Below are 18470 nucleotides of genomic sequence, written 5' to 3'. Positions count from 1 at the left end.
GGTTCGGGTGGTCTAGAGCCAGGCTGGGCGGGAATTTTCCCACGGCCAATGCCAATTATTAACGCGCGGAGGGGGGGGAGGTGCGTCTGCATGTGCGCGCTATGTAACGCTGGAGAAAGGACGTTGGGGGGACCAGAAGGAGAAAACCGTTGTTGTGTTGTATTCAAGCACCCTGTGAGTGTGAGGGGTAGAAGAAGAAGAATAATAATAATAAGATGGGAAGATTATTATTATTATATATATATTGGAAGAGGCTATCGTGTGGGCAAGAAGATGGGAGGTTTGGTTATATGTGGTAGAATATATGTCATTTGCTGTTAGACTGTATGTACAAGCACCGCAGGATACAAAAAGGATTGTAGTTACGTATGTTGTTTATTTGCATAGGTTGTATAGCCCACCCGTACAGAACGGAGCAAACTGGGCAGCAGCTTGCTGGCAGGACAAGGGAGGATATCTGGGCAGAGATAAGGAAAAAAGAAAAAAAAAAAAAAGAACCATTGTCATCGTCAGCAGGCACACAGAGTTTCTCTCCTGCCTCAATGGTTATTGTCGTCTGTTCTTTGATGCTTGCTTAGTCTCTGAAACCTTTGGTCTGCTCTGGCTTGTTTGTGGGCGTTGCCTGCGATGGCGCCGGGGCTGGTGGGGGAGCCGGTGTGGCGGACGGCGTGGGCCGGGGGCGCTCGATCATGTGGTCCCTGATCCAGTCGACGCCGTAGCCGATTCTGGTGTAAACTCCTCCATATGTCGTAGCGCACGAGTAGCCCCGAGACACAAGGCCGACGAGTTTGTTGGTTCCTGCGGTGAATAAAGGACCGCCGCTGTCTCCGAAGCAAGAATCATAGTGCGGCTTACCAGCGCATACCTCGGCTTCCGTGACGGGCAATGGACGGCCTGCATGCAACAGTCTGCAATGGGGTCGTGAGATAACAGGAACAGTGACAAAGCGCAAATTCTGAGACGACGGTCCGCCATCATATATAGCTCCCCTATTCCAAGGATCAGCACAGCTCGTTGTTGCGCGGCCCTAACAGTCCGGTATTTCTGCAAAAATGAACATGACACTTACCAGCCAACAACTGTTACGGGTTTGCCGCCCCGAGGATCGTGGCCGTGCGCCGGCAGCTCCGCGTAGCGAATGTGTTCGGTCTCACGAATAAAGTCTGTCAAGTATAGGATAGCAAGATCGAATGAATCTGGCCGAGTCCATTCCGGATGGATCAGCCAAGATGAAACTTGGGATACCACTCCACCCGATGTTTGTTGCTACAGAAGAATAAGTACAGGCAATGAGGGGCGAATAGATATAGAGACAACTTACGGTGCTTCCTGCGCGGACCTGAATTTTCTGGGCACCTCTAAGGCAGTGTGCGGCTGTGAGGGCAGTCTTGGGGCCAATCAGCACAGCGCCGCAGTCCAGCGGACCACCTCGTAGAGACATTAACAGCATGGAAGGGAATTGGCCCGGGTCTGCAATTGTTCCGTTGACGATTCTTGATCCATCATTTTCAGTTCCGAGTGGTGCTGCGGCGGAGAAAAAAGGCAGTGCAAGAGCAGCTGCGAGGGCAAGTAACTTAGTCATGATTGCTGTCAAACGGCGACAAGATGCAAAAATGCTGCTGCCGGGACTTGTGAGTCTGAAGGGCTGGGGATCTTCATCGACCTGAGGACTATGGGGGCTTCTTATAGCTTTCCAGAATATCTCTAAGACGCAGGTATACGTAACGCTTCTCTAAGAAGTTGGAAATGCAACGTATCACTGCAACTTCTGGGGCCTATCGCTAGGCAGGATATCTCAAAAAATAGAATAACTCTTGGGGGCGTGATGCCAGGAGCTTGACGAAAAGCGGAAGCATGGAACTGAATCTTCCCAGTCGGAAGCATACTGGGATTAAGCATACGAACATCATGCGGTTATGCCATGTATGCGGGGGGATTACTGGGATATCATCCCTCCGCAAAAGTGAACAGCATCCAGCCAGTAGTGACTACCTTGTAGAGCAGCAAGCATCGTCTCCACCTAGGAGGGGTATGCCCCGAAAGGGCCAAGAACCCGAATAATAATAACCTAGCATAGGTAGAAGGTGGGGTCCAACACACCAAATTGGAGCAAGATAAGAAATACCCGCCGTTCATAGAAGGTCGGCAACGGTAACATGGGTATCCAAAGGCGACGTTGTTGTAGCAGAACAGAGGTAGCGGGTTCGCCGCCAACATGCTCCCAATCCACTCACGGGGGCGTCCCACATAACTTCTACTACATAATAAGAAATCCAGGATTACAGGTCACAAGCGAGTGACGCACAGGTCAAAGGCCGTCACATAGGCGTCTAGTACGTGTCCACGTACTCTGTTGGAAAGGTATCAAGAAAATACGGTCCTGCAAAGCGGTGGAATCGGCGGCACGGGCCAGAACGGACAATTTCTTGGAGAGTCGGAAGATTTTACCCCGGAAACTTCAAGCGCCGAGGGTGGGTTCCCTGCCACTGAGTGAGTCTTGGGCCGACTCTTGGCTTCTCGACTGACCATTCCGGTCACACTCCCAAGAAGAGGCTCCTGCGGTAGAATGGCATACCCGTTGTTCAAAGCACGGGTTTACTGCAGCCTGAGGCTATTATCTGCGCGCGAATCGACTCTATTGCGCGTCGACTCACTGAATTAGCCACGTCGCGGACGCACGTATGTATGTAGATAGATACCGAGTCACACCGAATATGCGTCATCTTTGTGCGTCGTAGTAGAGCTCTATGAGCTAGTTACCATGTTCATGGCAGGGTCCAGCATTTTTAGTACACGTAGCCCCTGCAGATATTCCAGATTAAGTTGAGTGCGGTGTTTTTCAGCTCAGAAGTCCCTGGCACCTTGGAAATGAAAAATAGCAAATTCACAGGACTTACCTTCGGCTCAGCCTGAGGTTGTAACAATAATAATGTCGGCGAGTAGAGCAATTTTAGGGGCTTGGAAAAGAACGCTCAAATTGAAATCCTTCGCTGGTCCGCCTGGGGCAGTTATCTGTTTTGTTACATCAACAATGAATTGAGTGCTGAAGGATGACAGGGATCATAGCTGGTTAAACGGAAATACGCTCTTCCATTTTCCCTTCCTGTGACATTCAACGAAATAAATGTAATTCTCGTTCATGCCCAGCAGGTACGTACATACTCACGTTGGTGGTTGGAGAGTTGAGCTTCTGGAAGTCTTGGGTGTTGAGAAGTTCCGTTTCCCTCTTTTCTGCGTCTTCGTTGTTGTTCCTCACCCAAGAAATAGCAGCCTGTCTCCGATAACTATGCTGAGCTATTCGCTGCAACGGGCTAGGCGGCACCCTCAGGCACACCAGCGCCTGTGAGCCGTTGACAGAAATCATTGGAATACGACTATACAACGGACCCGAGGTGTGGAACAGAAGGCTCTAAAAGGCCGGCAGTACACAGTACCCTCACGTGATCCATGTTAATATGGCATTTGGTGGTGCGATCGGGTACCGGGTACTTCCGATCTGGCACGAGCATCTGATCCACCTCTCCGTCTTTACGGCACCTAAAAATGAAATATTTTGAGAATGCTGCTATTGCCTGTGGTTTTCGGTAGTATCGCCGGAAATAGTTGCCCAACAGAGCCTGCAAACCAGTCTGTGATGGGGCAAGCGGTGTTGTCAGCAAGACGCCCGGGCTGGTTGCGGTTGAAAAGAGAGCAATATGAAAAGAGAGCAATAATATAAACAGAACTCGCTAGGGACGTCCAGGCACTTGAGCAAGCGCAAAGAATGGCCGTGGATACGAGTACCTGTGCCCTAAAGCGAACAAATGTCTCAGTGTGCGATGCTGGGACTGCGCAGTGCGACACAGCAAATGCGTCCAAGGCCTCCAGCCCAAGCAGACCAGATCACAGAAACAGACCGACAGCCGCAAGGGTTACAGCCAGAATGGCAGACGGCAAACGGGCTGGGCAGGCAGTCAGCCGGGTGGTGGTGGTGATGGTGGTGGTGGAGCAGCGCAACGGCGGCGATCCACGCGTTGTCTGGGGCGACAGGGCTGGTGTTGTGCGGGGATCGGCCGGCTGGCCTGCGTCGAGACTGCGGGCAGCAACAAGTCAGCAACGGAGAGGAAGAGAAAGCAGAACAAACGGCTGCTGCTTGTTTTCGCCGCGGACTGCCTGCTTCGTTGGTGACAGACGTTTCCCGGCGAGCCTTTGCGTGCCAGACGGACTAGCGACGCCAAACCGCCATTCCGTGTTTCGCCTCGTCTCCTCCCCCTGCACGCCGCATCCCCATCAACCCACGACATCTCCTTCTCACACACACACTCTCTCTCTATCTCTCTCTATTTCTCATTTCCTCTCATTTCGTCACTCGTTGTTTCTCCTTACTTTCGTCTGATCCGGGGTTCGCTCCCGCCGCCCTGCATCCGTGGATGCGCCAGAGAAACCTACCAGCGCGCCCTGCAACTTTCTCAGCCACCAACAATCCACGCGGCGACGAGCCTCTAGTACTTACCTCATGTCTTATCACCCCCAGGCCCCGTACGGCGCAGACCCGAACGACCCTCGAGGATGGAACCAGTATGAGCGAGAGCCGCATCAGCGAGCCTACTCCCCCCACGGCGTCCATCCCGCCGCCCATCCAGACAGTGCGTATAACAGACTAAGGAACCAACGACAGTATGGTGGAGACTATTCAGCGTCGCAGCAGCCCTTCTCACATGGCGAGCTCCCGCCGTATCCGCCGATTGGCCGCTCCCAGACCGCACGAACGGAGTATACCGCTTCGCCGGGAGCTGACAATCTCGGCCCTATGGCTGTGGGCGGCGGCATCTCAGGCATCGCGACCGGCGTTGCCAACTCCCACGAGCGACAGAGCGGCTTGAATGCCATGCAAGGTGGTCGAGAGATCGGCCCGTACCGCGACTATCCGGACACTGGGTACTATGCTCCCTCCCCGGATACCACCGACAGCGCCCCCATGTCAAGACCTCTGAACTCCTATTCATCGAGCACTCCGCTGAATCCCGGTATGGATTCCAATTATCCGCCTGGTCGAATGGCGCCCTCAGATTCCCCCTACCAAGGCCACGGCCAACCACAGCCTCATTACGACGGCCTGAACGGCACCTACAGCGATCCCTATCACCGCCAGCGCACGTCGTGGATGCCAATGAACGAACCGATCAATCCAAATGATATTGTTGATGACGGCGACGATGGGTTTATTCGAGAGCCTAAGCGGAAGTCAGTGCTGGGTAGCCTTGGAAAGAACCCCAGTGCCCAGAGCCTCACTGGCGGCGCTGCTGCTGTTGCGGGTGGAGTTGGTGCTGGTGCGATGGCTGGCCGAAGCAACGGTGCTCCCGATGGGGGGCCGTCCTACAACCCCGTGCCGAACGAAAAGAGTGGATGGATCACTGACCAGAAGGCGAGGAAAAAAAAGATGAAATGGGTGATTATTCTTGTTGTCCTTGTACTGCTTGTTCTCGGGGGTATTGCTGGTGGGGTTGTTGGAGGCCTGCTGGGCTCGAAAAAGAACTCATCCGGTGGGAAACCAGGAGGCAGCGGGCAATCCGCCGACGAGGACACAAAAATGAACGGTGATCTAAGCAAGAATTCAAAGGAAATTCAGGCACTTATGAATAATCCCAACCTTCGCAAGGTATTTCCAGGGATGGACTATACTCCTTGGGGCTCTCAATATCCGCTCTGCTTAACATACCCCCCTAGCCAGAACAACGTTACACGCGACGTCGCTGTGCTCTCGCGACTCACCAATACATTGCGACTTTACGGCACGGACTGCAACCAGACAGAAATGGTTTTACACGCCATTGACAGGCTGGGACTGAAGGACATGAAACTCTGGCTGGGCGTCTGGATCGACAACGTCAACATTACGACGAATGATCGACAGCTGGCACAAATGTACAAAATTCTCAAGGAAACCAAGGACACCTCCATATTCAAAGGCGTCGTGGTCGGGAATGAAGTCCTGTTCCGTGGTAAACAAAGTGCTGCAACACTGCAGATGCTCAGCAACTACATGCAAGGCGTCAAGACCAACCTCACCGGCATGGGCATCAATCTGCCCATCTCTACGTCAGACCTGGGTGATGCCTGGACTGCAGAACTCGCCAACGTTGCTGATGTGGTCATGTCCAACGTCCATCCATTCTTTGCCGGTATTGCTGTCGAGAAGGCTACCGACTGGACATATGAATTCTGGAACAACAAAGATGTCGCCTTGACCAAAGGTACGGATAAGAAGCATGTGATATCTGAAGTCGGTTGGCCAAGCGGTGGTGGCAGCAACTGTAGCCCTGCTCCGAAATGTCCCGATTCATCAACCGGCGCGGTTGCTGGTATCAAGGAGATGAATAAGTTTCTGGAAGACTGGGTCTGTACAGCATTGGATAAGGGGACGAATTATTTCTGGTTAGTGTTTCTATTATTTTCTCCCTTTTACAAACGTCCAATCTCGGCTGCATACTAACAACTTTTTTCCGTTGTAAACTAGGTTCGAAGCGTTCGACGAGCCTTGGAAAGTCCAATACAACGAACCCGGCAAGGAATGGGAAGACAAATGGGGTCTCATGGACCCTGGACGAACCATGAAACCTGGTCTGAAGATTCCCGACTGTGGCGGCCGGACTATCACGTAGGCTCGCATTTTACAATACTCCTTCCACATTTTCCTTTTTCACCCTCCCAAACATACTGCAACAGATACAGTATTCTCCTTCCCGAATCCCGCTTAGATCTTGCTTTTGCACGTGCCTTTCCTATTTATGTATATGTTTCAGGGTTTGTAAATTGCTATGCACTTTTAATCCTTGTTTCTCTTTTACTGAGCTTCATGTATGCCGGCCATGGTGTTGTATCTATATCTTGTTTGCTTGTTCTGTTTTCTTTTCTTTTTTTTTTTCGCCAAATCTTTTCATGCTTCAGCCGGTCTCCTTTACGAACATTTGTTACCATTACCTACTAGATATCTTCCACAACTCTCCCCGCTGCCACCTATTTCCCTGAAATCTCCTACCCACGAAACATTCCCAGAAGTTTGGCGCCGCCTATACATGCTTTTATTCGCGTATATACCTGTGTGTTTTCACATATTGTGTACAGTCAATCTTGTGTCAACTATCCTCTTTTTTCAAGTATCTGTTTATCTTCCCTTCTTTCTTCCCCTCGTTTTCGCCCGGATAGCCTAGCAATGTACTCCGTAGCCATAGCTTATTGTAATTCTTGTTCCTGAATTTCCTGTTGAAAAACTTGGCTGAACGCCACACGGCGTTCCTGGAATGACGCAACAGTCGGGAGCCGAGCCGTGGCGCATTCTCTTATGCTGAAAGTTTAAATTCTCAAAGAACCCTTTTGTCCGGCCCGAGAGACAGTGCGGGGGGTGGGGAATTGATGGTGACTAGCTTCAAGAAGACAAGACGAGAAAGCAGATTATCAATCAATATTGACAAATTGTCATTGAATTTGAAACAGAGCGGCATTTCTCAGACTTCGCCTTGGAGTAAAGAGTAGTTAAAAATCAAGAAATATATATATGAAAAATATTTTTGAGGGTGACTGTTAAGCACGATCTGCAGATAATTAAATATTCAAGATGGCCTTATTCAGAGACATGGCAGGGATTCCTCCCCTCACAGCCACTACAGCAGACAGTGTCCTGATCATTATCGACGCTCAAAACGAGTATGCGCACAAGCCCCTTTCAATATGCGCAACCCCTCAAAAGTTTCCCTTTTCCTAACCCACCAATCCGCCTTAGATATGCCAACGGCCTTCTCAAGGTCCGTTCAGTCGACGAGACCCGTGCCGTAATATCCTCTCTTCTCTCCAAATACCGCGCCACGGCCCAAAAATCCGGCAAACCAAACGTCGTCCATGTCGTCCACAAAGTGCCCGAGGGCACGCCGATGTTCACGCCAGGAACGGCGCTGGCAGAGGAGATGGAAGAGCTGAAACCAATTCAGGGTGAGAAAGTAGTCGTCAAGGAGCTTCCAAATTCGTTTGCGAAGACGGAGTTGGATGCATGGTTGAAGGAGCAGGGTTGTAAGAAGGTGGTTTTGGTTGGATATATGGTATGCTATTCGTCTTGATCCTAGGCGAACCGGGGTGTTTTGGTTTATCTAACGAGGCTGGGTGTGTAGGCCCATGTTTGTGTGTCTACCACGGCTCGAAGTGCGAATGAGCTTGGGTATGAGGTGGTTATTGCGCAGGACGGCGTTGGCGGCCGGGACTTAGGAAAATATCATGGTGACGAAGTTGCAAAGGTATGTTGATCTTGCTCTCTTTGTTCGTACTAGAAACGAGCAATGGTTGCTGATAGTATTTGATTTGGTAGATGGCGCTTCTTGAAATTGCGGACTATTTTGGCACTTTGGTGGATAGCAAGGAAATTAACTAGTAGACACCCAACGGCAGGGCTTCTATTCAAGGATTATAGCCTTGAGAATTTTGTATAAACCCAAAGAGACATTGTCGTTCGATGATTATTCGCATGTAGAGAGAAGTACATTCTTGAATGCTTCATTTCTAGTCCTTCGCAACCGTAGAGATGGCAGCAAATACTGAGAGTGGGTAGAAATTATCGATGACGGAGAGTTTTCACCATCGATACGAAGCGCGTGTAGGTAGGATGAGACATCTCTTTACCAAACAGCTCTTTCGGGATATTATATAGGCGTGCGTGAATTTAAATCAAGCTGGACTGTGCCCAGCTTTCTCTGCTCCTTGCCAGTATATCGTTGCCTTATAAAAGGCGTTTGGATTTGATTCAAACTCCGGCAGCGAGAGGCACTCTTTTTTGTCGATGAATTGTTGGAAAGTAGCTTCTTCCAAAGCCGCCGAGTGAGTTGAGTCCAAAGAGTTGGCGAACAAAATTACAGGATTTTGTGAAAGTAGCTCCACAAGGTGAATTCTTTCAGCACCAGGAGCATATAGAAAGGTCCTTGTTTTAACCATTGAAAAAGCTTTAGGGTCCTCAACTACAGTGAGCCCAATGGATTTAAGGAGCTTCTTGTCCATATCATTGAAGATAGGGTCTTGAGCATAGACACCTCCAGAAATTTTAATATTTTCTCGTGCTACATATGTTGTACATGCCATGACGGAGGGCAGATAACCATCAGCATTCTTCTTCCCCCGATTTTCCAACAAGAAAGGCGAGAATTGCACATTGGTAAACGTACAGAAAAGCCCTAGTATCGATTCCAGCGCGACAAGCTGAAACATAGAAATACTTCGGCGATCTACCCATCCTCCACGCGAAAGTCCACTCGGGCTCCCTAGCCCAATGCAGATACAATTTTCAATGTTTCCCGCCATGCGGCTAACATTTAGTTCTAAGACTTCCTTCACCGAGGCCCAGCTTTGAGATTCTAGCCACCGCTGCTTGTGCCACTCATATTTTTCTTTCAATTTATCGAATGTCAACCCGTCTGGGATCTCTGCGGGTGTGAGCTGGTCGTTTGGTTTTGGGGCGCGGGGCTGAGTGGTAGTGGCCCTTGTGGATGTGATGTGCGTCCAGCCATCGTTGTCAAGAACTTTGACACGTCGCGCTGGAGGTTCGCTTCTCTTGCGCAGAGGGCGCGGCATCACAAGCAATGGAAGTCGAGCTTGGTTGTGCGTTGTTGGGCTCTTGACGTAAATTTTGCCCAGCACAAAGCTCCATGCACGTGATATGAAAGATTATCTAAGCAGGGAGGGCAAAGATGGCGGCCTCAAAAGCTGAACATAGGGATTAAGTGATCAAACCCCTATTTGGATTGCCCTTTTCCAGTTACAAAATTAGTCAACATGTATTATGTAGCCCTCCACCCTTTTTCCAGCTTATCATATTACCCAAGTTTTTGGTTACCGTCTTGGCGAACAGGTATGTCACGTGATGATCTCACTGCCCGCCCAGAAGCTTCGTCTTAACTTGAGCTGTGCATACTGGAGTAGACGCGACAGTGAAAACGGAACAGCCATCAGCAGATCACTGTCTTCAAATGACCACTGCAAATTAGGTTTGAATGATGAGGCTTCAAGCAGCCTGTCTTTTGCTGGCCTCGTTTTCCGCCTCGTCATGGGCAATTCTTACGGACGAGGCTTACCAGATTGATTACCACCATGCTCTCCTAGGGACGCCTCAAGCTCACGCTACCTTTTTCCACAAGCCTACCTCCTCTTCCAGTGCCTCGTTGCTCTACACACTTTCTGAAAGCTCTATCATTGGTGCTGTTAACCCGAAAGATGGCTTGATAGTGTGGCGGCAGAATGTATCCGATTACTCGGTTGGAGCTTCGTCGGGTGGGTTATTACAGGCTTCTGAAGGCGAAGATGCGGTTATCAGTGCTCTCGGGAGGGATGTTCTGGCGTGGGGTGCGTCCGACGGAAGACTTTTATGGAAGAATCGATTCCCAGAGGGGCCGATTGTCGACTTGAAGCCTGTAGACCAGGCTGCGGCTGGTGCCCATACCCTACGCGACTCTATCTTGCTTTCAGGAGAAAAGAATGGTATTGTTAGAAGGCTAGATGGCATGTTGGGAAGCGTCAAATGGGAATTCAGAGACGATAGGTACAATGGTACCCTGTTTACGCCTAGTATCTACTCTTGCTAATCGTCTGGCAGCGATGATATTCCTTTCCGAATTTCTACGTCTTCGTCCACCTTCTATTATATTTCCCTACAAGTCGTATCTCAAAAAGGCTATCGAATAAAAGTGACGGGACTGGACCCTCAAACTGGGCGCCAAACCAGTCAATACACCCTCAATTCGGAGAATGACATTTCATCTCTTGATTCAGTAATATTTGCGAGCGGCAACTCTATGTTTTCGGTGATTGCATGGTTAGACCAAGAATCAAAAAATCTCAAAATCAACGCCATCGGATCCAAAACTATCCATTCTATCGTCGTCAAAAACCAGAGTGGCGAGACGATTCAGGACGTGAAAATCCACGCTTCGAATATCGCACCTCATTTCCTCGTTTCCTATAACACTTTATCCAAGTCTTGGGCAGCAATTTATCACATGAACGAAAAGATGTCAACGGTTTCCGAATACCACCGTCTCCCACTTTTGAACTCGAAGTCCATTTTTGCTCAATGTGCAATTGGCGACAAATCTTATTTTCCTCGCATAACGACTTCAACCATTGACTTGTTCATGTCGGCATCTAAGGAGGTTCTTGGTGCGTGGAGAATTAAAGAGATATCAGGCGAACCTCAGCACGCAGCTGCGGAGGTTGTTGCTCGGGGCGCTGGCTTCGCGATTAGATTTGCACAAGTTGATGAAAGTGGAGACTGGATTCTTATTCGTAACGGCGAACTGGAATGGCGCAGACCTGAGTCATTGACTGATACGATAGTCGCGGCCTGGGCGGACGTGAATGGGAGTGAAGCTCTTGCCCAGGAACTCGAATTCGAAGGCCATCAAGATGTCCTTTCAGCTTATATCCACCGAGTGAAACGACATGCGAAGGGACTCCAAGAAAATTTTCTACCATGGCTCAAGGATCTTCCGGACAGAATTGTATCCAGTTTCCTTTCTAATGAAGGTACGGATTTGTCTCAGTTTGGATTTGGCAAATATGTTGTCCTAGCAACGCGAAAAGGTCGAGTGTTGGCGCTGGATTCGGGGCATCATGGTGTAATTTTGTGGAATACCAAGGTTGCTGATGACACAACCACCTGGGGAGCAAAATCTATCCACACGAACCATGGAATTGCTACTGTCTTTGTGAATGATGGAAGTACAGTCAAGTTGAATATTACATCTGGTCAAATCGTTGAACGGTCAAAAGCGACCAAAGCATACGCCTCGTTGATTTTAGTACCGGATACAAAATCACCTATCCCTGTGATGGTGGATTCTAACGGGGTACCTAGAGATATGCCGTCTCTTCTAGGCGATAACAAATTCCTTGTTACTATTAGTGAAGACGGAAAGCTATTTGGGTGGAGTAGCATTGACCTTAAAGTTCCTGCGTGGGAGTTTGTCGCACCCAAGGGCCAGAAAGTTGTTCATGTTACGACAAGGCCCGCCCATGATCCTGTTGCGTCTATCGGGAAAGTCCTTGGAGACCGATCGGTTTTTTATAAATACTTGAATCCCAACCTTGCACTGATCACCGCGATCACTAGCTCTTCGGTGACCTTTTATCTCCTTGATGGTATTTCAGGCCGTGTAATATACACAGCAACTCAAGATGGCGTTGATACTTCTCAACCAATCGCATCTGTAATTTCAGAAAATTGGTTTGCATATTCATATTGGACCGATGTCACGGACAACTCTGACGCAAAGGGCTCTCGCTTGGTTATATCAGAACTTTACGAGTCTTCCATACCAAATGACCGTGGAGCACTAGGTGATGCAGCCAACTACTCTAGCCTTCACTCAAGTACTGCTGCTTTACGGCCCCATGCTATTTCGCAAGCCTATGTTATTCCAGAGCTCATTTCTAGTATGGCCGTTACGGACACCCGCCAGGGCATCACAATTAGGCAATTACTCTGCACACTTCCTGCTTCCAATGCTATTGTTGGTATTCCAAAGTTTATTCTCGATCCGCGTCGTCCCGTTAATCGTGACCCAACGTCCCAAGAAGCCGAAGAGGGTTTGATGCGCTATACGCCTTTCCTGGAGTTTGATCCCAAGTGGTACCTTAACCACGCTCGGGAGGTTCTAGGTATTGAACGTATTGAATCGAGTCCAACATTATTAGAAAGTTCGACTCTCATTTTTGCATATGGGTTTGATGTTTTCGGCACACGGCTGGCCCCTAGCCAGCCTTTTGATATGCTTGGTAAAGGTTTCTCGAAGATCCAACTGCTTATAACAGTTTTAGCATTAGCGGCAGGAGTTGTTGTGCTAGCACCTATGGTAAGACTGACCTGCTATACCTGTTTCATAACACTTTTACTGACTGCCCACCAACAGGCTCGACGGAAAATGGTGGATTTGCAGTGGAAAACTTGAGAGGTTCGTGGCCTGTGCAGCTATGTATCAAGGGTTTATTCTGTCTGTAAAATAATAATATTTTGATCAATTTACGCTGGAATGATAGACTTGCATTTAAAAACATATTATTATGTTTATTTGGCACTTCAAGAGACTAGAGCAGCAGGCTGGGAATATACTAGGCAGTGATCACTGTGTCTCCAAGGAAAAAAGCCGGGGTTGATCATGTCAAAAGACAATGGGTCAAAATATATAGGTGTGGATATGAGTGAGGCATACGGCGATCTCAGAAGTCCAAAGGAATGGTTGTTGAATCGGGTGCCAAAGAACAAACTATAATACTCTGACCATTTACGAAATAAGACATAGACAGGCCCCTTGACCCTAATGTGAATTCTTTTGAGCCTGCTTTGGCCCTGAACATTTATTGTAACCACTTCAGCGGGTCGAGCAACTTTGAGGCTTATGCATATTCCTTATACAAGGGACTTGTACGGAGTACATTTCCACGTTCCGTAATTAGTATACTGGGGTGGGTTCCTACACCACTAAAGGACTGGGGAATATTGGGATTAATCGAGGATTTTCTAAAATGAAGGCCAGTTGATGCCGAACAGAGTATTTTTCAGCATCTGCTTAATCCGGCCATAGTAGTGCAAAATGTCAAGAGGTGACAGGACTGGAATATCAATAGAGTTCCTTTAAAGGTAGGTTGTCGTCACATCAATTTTAGTCTAAGCTTAACAAAAATGGACAAAAATGGCACTGTCAAGCCAACTTAGAGGTCATCAAGGGAGAAGCAAACAAGGCAAACAAGCTAAATACTGTCCAAAATAGGCATAGCATCCGTTGCAACAGATGACATCATGTGACAAGTGCTTGCTCAGCCTCGGCGCGCCACGCCATTCATCAATTCAAAGGCAACAACTTCATCTATCTTTTCTACGCAGCTCTTGGTCGTTTTGTCCATCCACTGGCTTCTTGTGGCAACTTGGTGGGAAATGGCAGCCAATACTCGCTATACACCTGCTCCTCAGCGTGATTCGCTGGAGGAGCAACAGCAATACACGCAAGCCCCTCCATCCTACCAGGCATCTTCGGACCCCCTGATGGGAGCTCCTCGCACTGAGGGCGATAATGTTCCCGATGACTTCAAGGTATGAATGTCGCTTTTTTGAATGTTGAGGAAACAAGAGATATTGACAAATGATGATAGTTTGGTGGGTCGGTGGCAGAGGCTACGCTTCCCATTCGGATGCAGTTCATCCGCAAGGTCTACTCTATCTTGTGAGTCCTTCAGCATCGCTTCTATTTTGCCGCATCTTCGACCAGTATTAACAAGTGTTTCCCTTGATAGAACTGTGCAGCTCCTCGTTACCGCCGGCATGAGCGGCGTATCCTTCTTCAACGACTCCTACCGTCAATGGGTCCAATCAAACTCGTGGATGATGTTCATCTCGGTATTTGGCGCACTTGGGTTTATGCTCCTCACCTTTTGGAAGCGGAAAAGCTACCCGAGCAATCTCATCTTTCTCGCCGCCTTCACCCTTCTCGAGGGCTATGCCGTGAGCGTGGTTACCTCATTTTACGATTCGGCTATCGTGATGCAAGCCCTTGTTATTACTCTGGGCCTTTTCCTCGCCTTAACTCTCTTCGCCTGCCAGACCAAGTACGATTTCACGAGCTGGATGCCATACCTCTTCTTTGCGCTATGGTTCTTGGTTTTGTTTGGAATTATGACGATGTTTTTCCCAATGAGCAGCAAAATGGAGCTGATCTACGGGTCCATTGCGGCTCTGATATTCAGTGCATATATCCTTGTGGACACGCAGTTGGTCATGCGTCACCACCACGTCGAAGAGGAGATTGCTGCATCGATCTCGCTTTACTTGGACGTTATCAATTTGTTCTTGGCTATCCTGCGGATTCTGAATAGCCAAAGTAATAATTGAATCGACTAGTTAAAGCTCTCTGTACAAATTGAAACTGTGTCTATATTTATATCCGACGTCGTCATATGTCACTTCCTTTTCGGGTTCACATTTGGAATACCAGTGTCTCGTTTCAATATTGTTTAGGCGTTGATATTCGGTTTGCCACTTTAGCTTGAAGTTTTTCTACTTCAAAATTGTCTAGCAGCACATGGGCTAAATAATAAATTTTCAATTTATACCCAACTCCGAAAATGGCTGCCCGCTAATAAGTAAATACAGACAGGAAGTAAAGTTAATAGAAAAATGTTCAAGTAATAATAGAGCGTAGATCTAACCAAGAAAGCGCCCAAAAGTAAATAGGATAGACCAATCTATGGCATGCAACTAAAAGGAAATAGTAAATAGTGTGCGTGTAAACAACAACACGAAGAATGTAAATCAATCAGTATTTGGTATAGAATTGTAGGGTTTCTTAAAGGGTGAGAATTTCAAAATGATTAATATCATCTCCCTAAAATATCAAATGCGTATGGAAGTAAATCCGATACTCCAAGCTGGTAGGTTAAAAATATCTAAAATCTCCAGGATTCAGCGGCGAAACGGGAATTTAACGCTTGGCTTCTCCTACCAATTCGTTGGTGGCATTGCTGGTGGGCCTTTGATAACTCTAAAAGAATAAAACAAGCTGCTGGATTTTCGCATCGCTATTTTCTCCCAGATGTCAAGAAGAAGGTATTGGTAACGAGGCAAACGGTCATCACGACAAAGCCATATATCACCAGTGCAAGACTGAGTTTTCGAAGAAGGCCTCGTTTCCAGTGTCTCGTGCTGCGTCTCAGGATGCCGCTTGAAGAGAGAAGTCCACTCCCACCAAGAAGACCGCTTCCGGCAACCGTTTCGTCGTCAGAATCATTTCCCAGGTCCTCTGTACAAGCTTCGTCATCCTCTTTCATGAGTCGTTGATGAAGTGCGGATTCTGGAGAGGATATTTTATAATAGAAAAGCCCAGGCAGAATGAAGCTGATGCTGGTGCTTCCGGTACTACCGACATACGCAAGAACAGTCTCGAGGGAGGAAACAGTCATAGCAACGATATAGCTCAACACAATAATGACAGTAGTGATGGCGGCGAAGCGGGTGTCGCCCATTCCATCTGGTTCCTTGTTTGGTCGAGGTAAAAGAGGGTTACGGTTCGGAGAAACATTCGAGGAGCCGGATGAGCCTTTTCCATTCCAGCGCCATTTCAGGACTGCGTCGACAGATGCTCGGCAAGGGTGCATCTGCAAAGGATAAGAAAACATCACGAGGAGGACAATAGCAGCACGGGCAATATTCGAACTCAAAGATGGGGCGTACATTCCTACGATGTTGCCTTGGATGGCGTCGCCGAAAGATAGGTATCCTGTAATGGCAACAAGAATATAGGTGGACGCGGCAGTCCCGATGCTGGCTGCGATCACACTGGTGGTTCGGAAATGACTGTTGTTAGAAATTTCGTTAAGAATAGAAAACATCTATGCAAATGATTAGCCAATCCGTAAGACTTGTATTTGACGGCGATCCATACATTCTGGTGACAAGTATAGGCAAAAACAATAACGGGGAAGACACGCAAGGTCGGTATTATGCCCTCCCATTCAACAAATCTGATAGGACTCCGGTTTTCCATTGTATCTCCCTTTATGAAGTGCGCAACGACGAGAATAACTAGGTAGCCAATCGAAATTAGGGCCACAACGCTGGTATATTTCAACGAATCTAGTCGACGCAGAAACGAAATTGGAATGATGACCAGCCTATGGCAAATGACTCGTTAGCAATGGCGGATTTCTCAAGAATGCGCATACGGAAAAGGTATACATGAAAGCAGTCACCCAGAAGTGCCTGTCTAAAAGAAAGCTCATGGTTGTGTCACCGACAAATCCCTCCACTACTCCGGGCATGAGGTCACCAATGATAATCAGATAGCTGACACCAACACCAAAGCACTTGATGGCAATCGCAGCGTCAAAAATAACAGATGCATTCGGATATGTAATCTGGGACAAGGCAAAGAAAGAAGCGGAGCCTCGCTCCAAGTATTCTGCACATCTTGTCTGTAGGTACAGTCCAAAGCCAGCGGTCAGCCCCGACCACAATATCACGAAGATCCCCAGCGTAATTCCCATCCGTGATAAAGCATGAGGCATGGCTAGGACACCGGCACCCACGACTACAGCGTGTTAGCCATGCATTGCGGCAACGGGGCACGTGTCGGTTCCCTCGAACTTACTTGTGTTCAGGAGGTTGATGACGCTGCTAATCCAGCTCGCTTGGCCGCCAAATCCGACATCTCGCTTCCCTGTATAGCGACTAGACGGACAATTAGCCATGGGCTTTGCAAAAACGAAGGCGAGTTTGGGAGCAAGACGACGTACCGACGGGAACGGGAGGGATGAGAACTCCCAGCAAAGACCCCTCCGACGGCGACTTCATTATCCATGACTTCCAGACAGCGTAGACTGCCAACAGAGCAATTCAACAGCACAGTGGCGGTTCGATGGTGGTTGGTGATGGCGTCTGTCAGGCCAAAGGCATCCTGGGCGGGAGTGGTTTCGCACGCCCTTGATGCGACGGGTAGGAGTCTTGGATTCCGGCGGCACAGTGAGACGGTTAGTCGGGCGTCTGGTCTGAAGATGCGCAGGCGGCAATGACAGCAATGGTATAAAAATACAGCGTCGCTGGCTGGTGAGCTGGGCTGTGACGAGCTGTGCTTTTGCTGTTCGTGATCCGACGTGAGCGGAGCCGCTTCGGTGGTGAATCCGGGGGGCGAGTCTGGGCCAATCGAAAGTGGCCGCAAGACCGCCCGCCTACCCGCCCACGAAACCGCGACAGCTGCGTCTACGAAAGACAGGCGCACACAGAGAAGAGAAGACTCGACGGCCTCCCGCCAAGCGGCCCGCCTGGCACTGTCGCTGGGCTGGAGACGCCGTGGCTACCTCCGCGCCGCACTGCACACAACGGCCTCCCTTCGCGTCCACCGTCGACACCGCCCGTCCATTGGAACGCCAGCATGTTACACTACATGGCGTCTGGATGAGCCCGTCAGGCCGTCCCAAGCGCTGATCCGGCTCTGCGAGCAAGTTCAGGCTACCCGAAAGAACCCGGAGCCATGTCCGCCGGCACTCGCTTCTCGACCGCCAAGGAGACTGAAGGATGAAGCCATACGGAGTACACGCATTCTCGGACCACAATAATAAATATTCTGAACGCTGTCCCGGTTCGAGCGGGGTTGATGGCATCTTTTAGTGATGAACCTTGTGCGGGTTTTGCTATCTTTGGTATATCAAACCCCCTCGTCGTGGCCACCACACTACAAACCAACTTTACCCAATCCAGGCAATCAGTTCCTCGATTTTCCAGACATTCAATGCTACGTGTGTACCTACGGTACTGCATCCAACACTCGTAATGTATTTGGCCGTTGGTCGGACTTTGGACAGGTGCGCGGCTACTGATCTAACATGCAAAGACCGGCCGCTCAAATCAACCACTAGGCATACAGACATGATGATGAGATACCGGAGTACTCGGAACTATGGCCCATAGTCCCCAC

At 49.0% G+C, this 18470-nt stretch overlaps 7 protein-coding genes across 7 annotated transcripts; 4 read left to right on the top strand and 3 right to left on the bottom strand.

Annotated features, from left to right (window-relative positions):
* Positions 1–574: 574 nt before the first annotated feature.
* On the bottom strand, positions 575–1582 carry LOZ57_004124 (uncharacterized protein; the record flags this gene model as incomplete). Its single annotated transcript, XM_049253170.1, has 3 exons — positions 575–989; positions 1070–1266; positions 1322–1582. The coding sequence occupies 3 exons, from the start codon at positions 1580–1582 to the stop codon at positions 575–577; spliced, it is 873 nt and encodes a 290-aa protein (XP_049107765.1).
* Positions 1583–4495: 2913 nt separating this feature from the next.
* LOZ57_004123 (uncharacterized protein) lies at positions 4496–6641 on the top strand (the record flags this gene model as incomplete). Its single annotated transcript, XM_049253169.1, has 2 exons — positions 4496–6414; positions 6497–6641. The coding sequence occupies 2 exons, from the start codon at positions 4496–4498 to the stop codon at positions 6639–6641; spliced, it is 2064 nt and encodes a 687-aa protein (XP_049107764.1).
* A 953-nt stretch (positions 6642–7594) lies between these two features.
* On the top strand, positions 7595–8398 carry LOZ57_004122 (uncharacterized protein; the record flags this gene model as incomplete). The annotated part of the gene is made up of 4 exons (XM_049253168.1): positions 7595–7683; positions 7760–8072; positions 8142–8264; positions 8336–8398. The coding sequence occupies 4 exons, from the start codon at positions 7595–7597 to the stop codon at positions 8396–8398; spliced, it is 588 nt and encodes a 195-aa protein (XP_049107763.1).
* Positions 8399–8691: 293 nt separating this feature from the next.
* Positions 8692–9588, bottom strand: LOZ57_004121 (uncharacterized protein; the record flags this gene model as incomplete). Its single annotated transcript, XM_049253167.1, has 1 exon — positions 8692–9588. The coding sequence occupies one exon, from the start codon at positions 9586–9588 to the stop codon at positions 8692–8694; it is 897 nt and encodes a 298-aa protein (XP_049107762.1).
* Positions 9589–10010: 422 nt separating this feature from the next.
* On the top strand, positions 10011–12959 carry LOZ57_004120 (uncharacterized protein; the record flags this gene model as incomplete). The annotated part of the gene is made up of 2 exons (XM_049253166.1): positions 10011–10552; positions 10607–12959. The coding sequence occupies 2 exons, from the start codon at positions 10011–10013 to the stop codon at positions 12957–12959; spliced, it is 2895 nt and encodes a 964-aa protein (XP_049107761.1).
* A 983-nt stretch (positions 12960–13942) lies between these two features.
* LOZ57_004119 (uncharacterized protein) lies at positions 13943–14893 on the top strand (the record flags this gene model as incomplete). Its single annotated transcript, XM_049253165.1, has 3 exons — positions 13943–14098; positions 14158–14228; positions 14299–14893. 3 exons carry the CDS (start codon positions 13943–13945, stop codon positions 14891–14893), a joined length of 822 nt encoding a protein of 273 aa, XP_049107760.1.
* Positions 14894–15579: 686 nt separating this feature from the next.
* On the bottom strand, positions 15580–17357 carry LOZ57_004118 (uncharacterized protein; the record flags this gene model as incomplete). The annotated part of the gene is made up of 5 exons (XM_049253164.1): positions 15580–16389; positions 16443–16671; positions 16736–17087; positions 17148–17227; positions 17293–17357. The coding sequence occupies 5 exons, from the start codon at positions 17355–17357 to the stop codon at positions 15580–15582; spliced, it is 1536 nt and encodes a 511-aa protein (XP_049107759.1).
* Between the last annotated feature and the right edge of the window lie 1113 nt (positions 17358–18470).

Source organism: Ophidiomyces ophidiicola (assembly GCF_022830035.1).
Source record: "Ophidiomyces ophidiicola strain CBS 122913 chromosome Unknown scaffold_16, whole genome shotgun sequence".
In the NCBI taxonomy this organism is placed as follows: domain Eukaryota; kingdom Fungi; phylum Ascomycota; class Eurotiomycetes; order Onygenales; family Onygenaceae; genus Ophidiomyces; species Ophidiomyces ophidiicola.
Note: the sequence above shows the minus strand (reverse complement) of the source record. Positions and strands in the feature narration are given on the sequence as shown.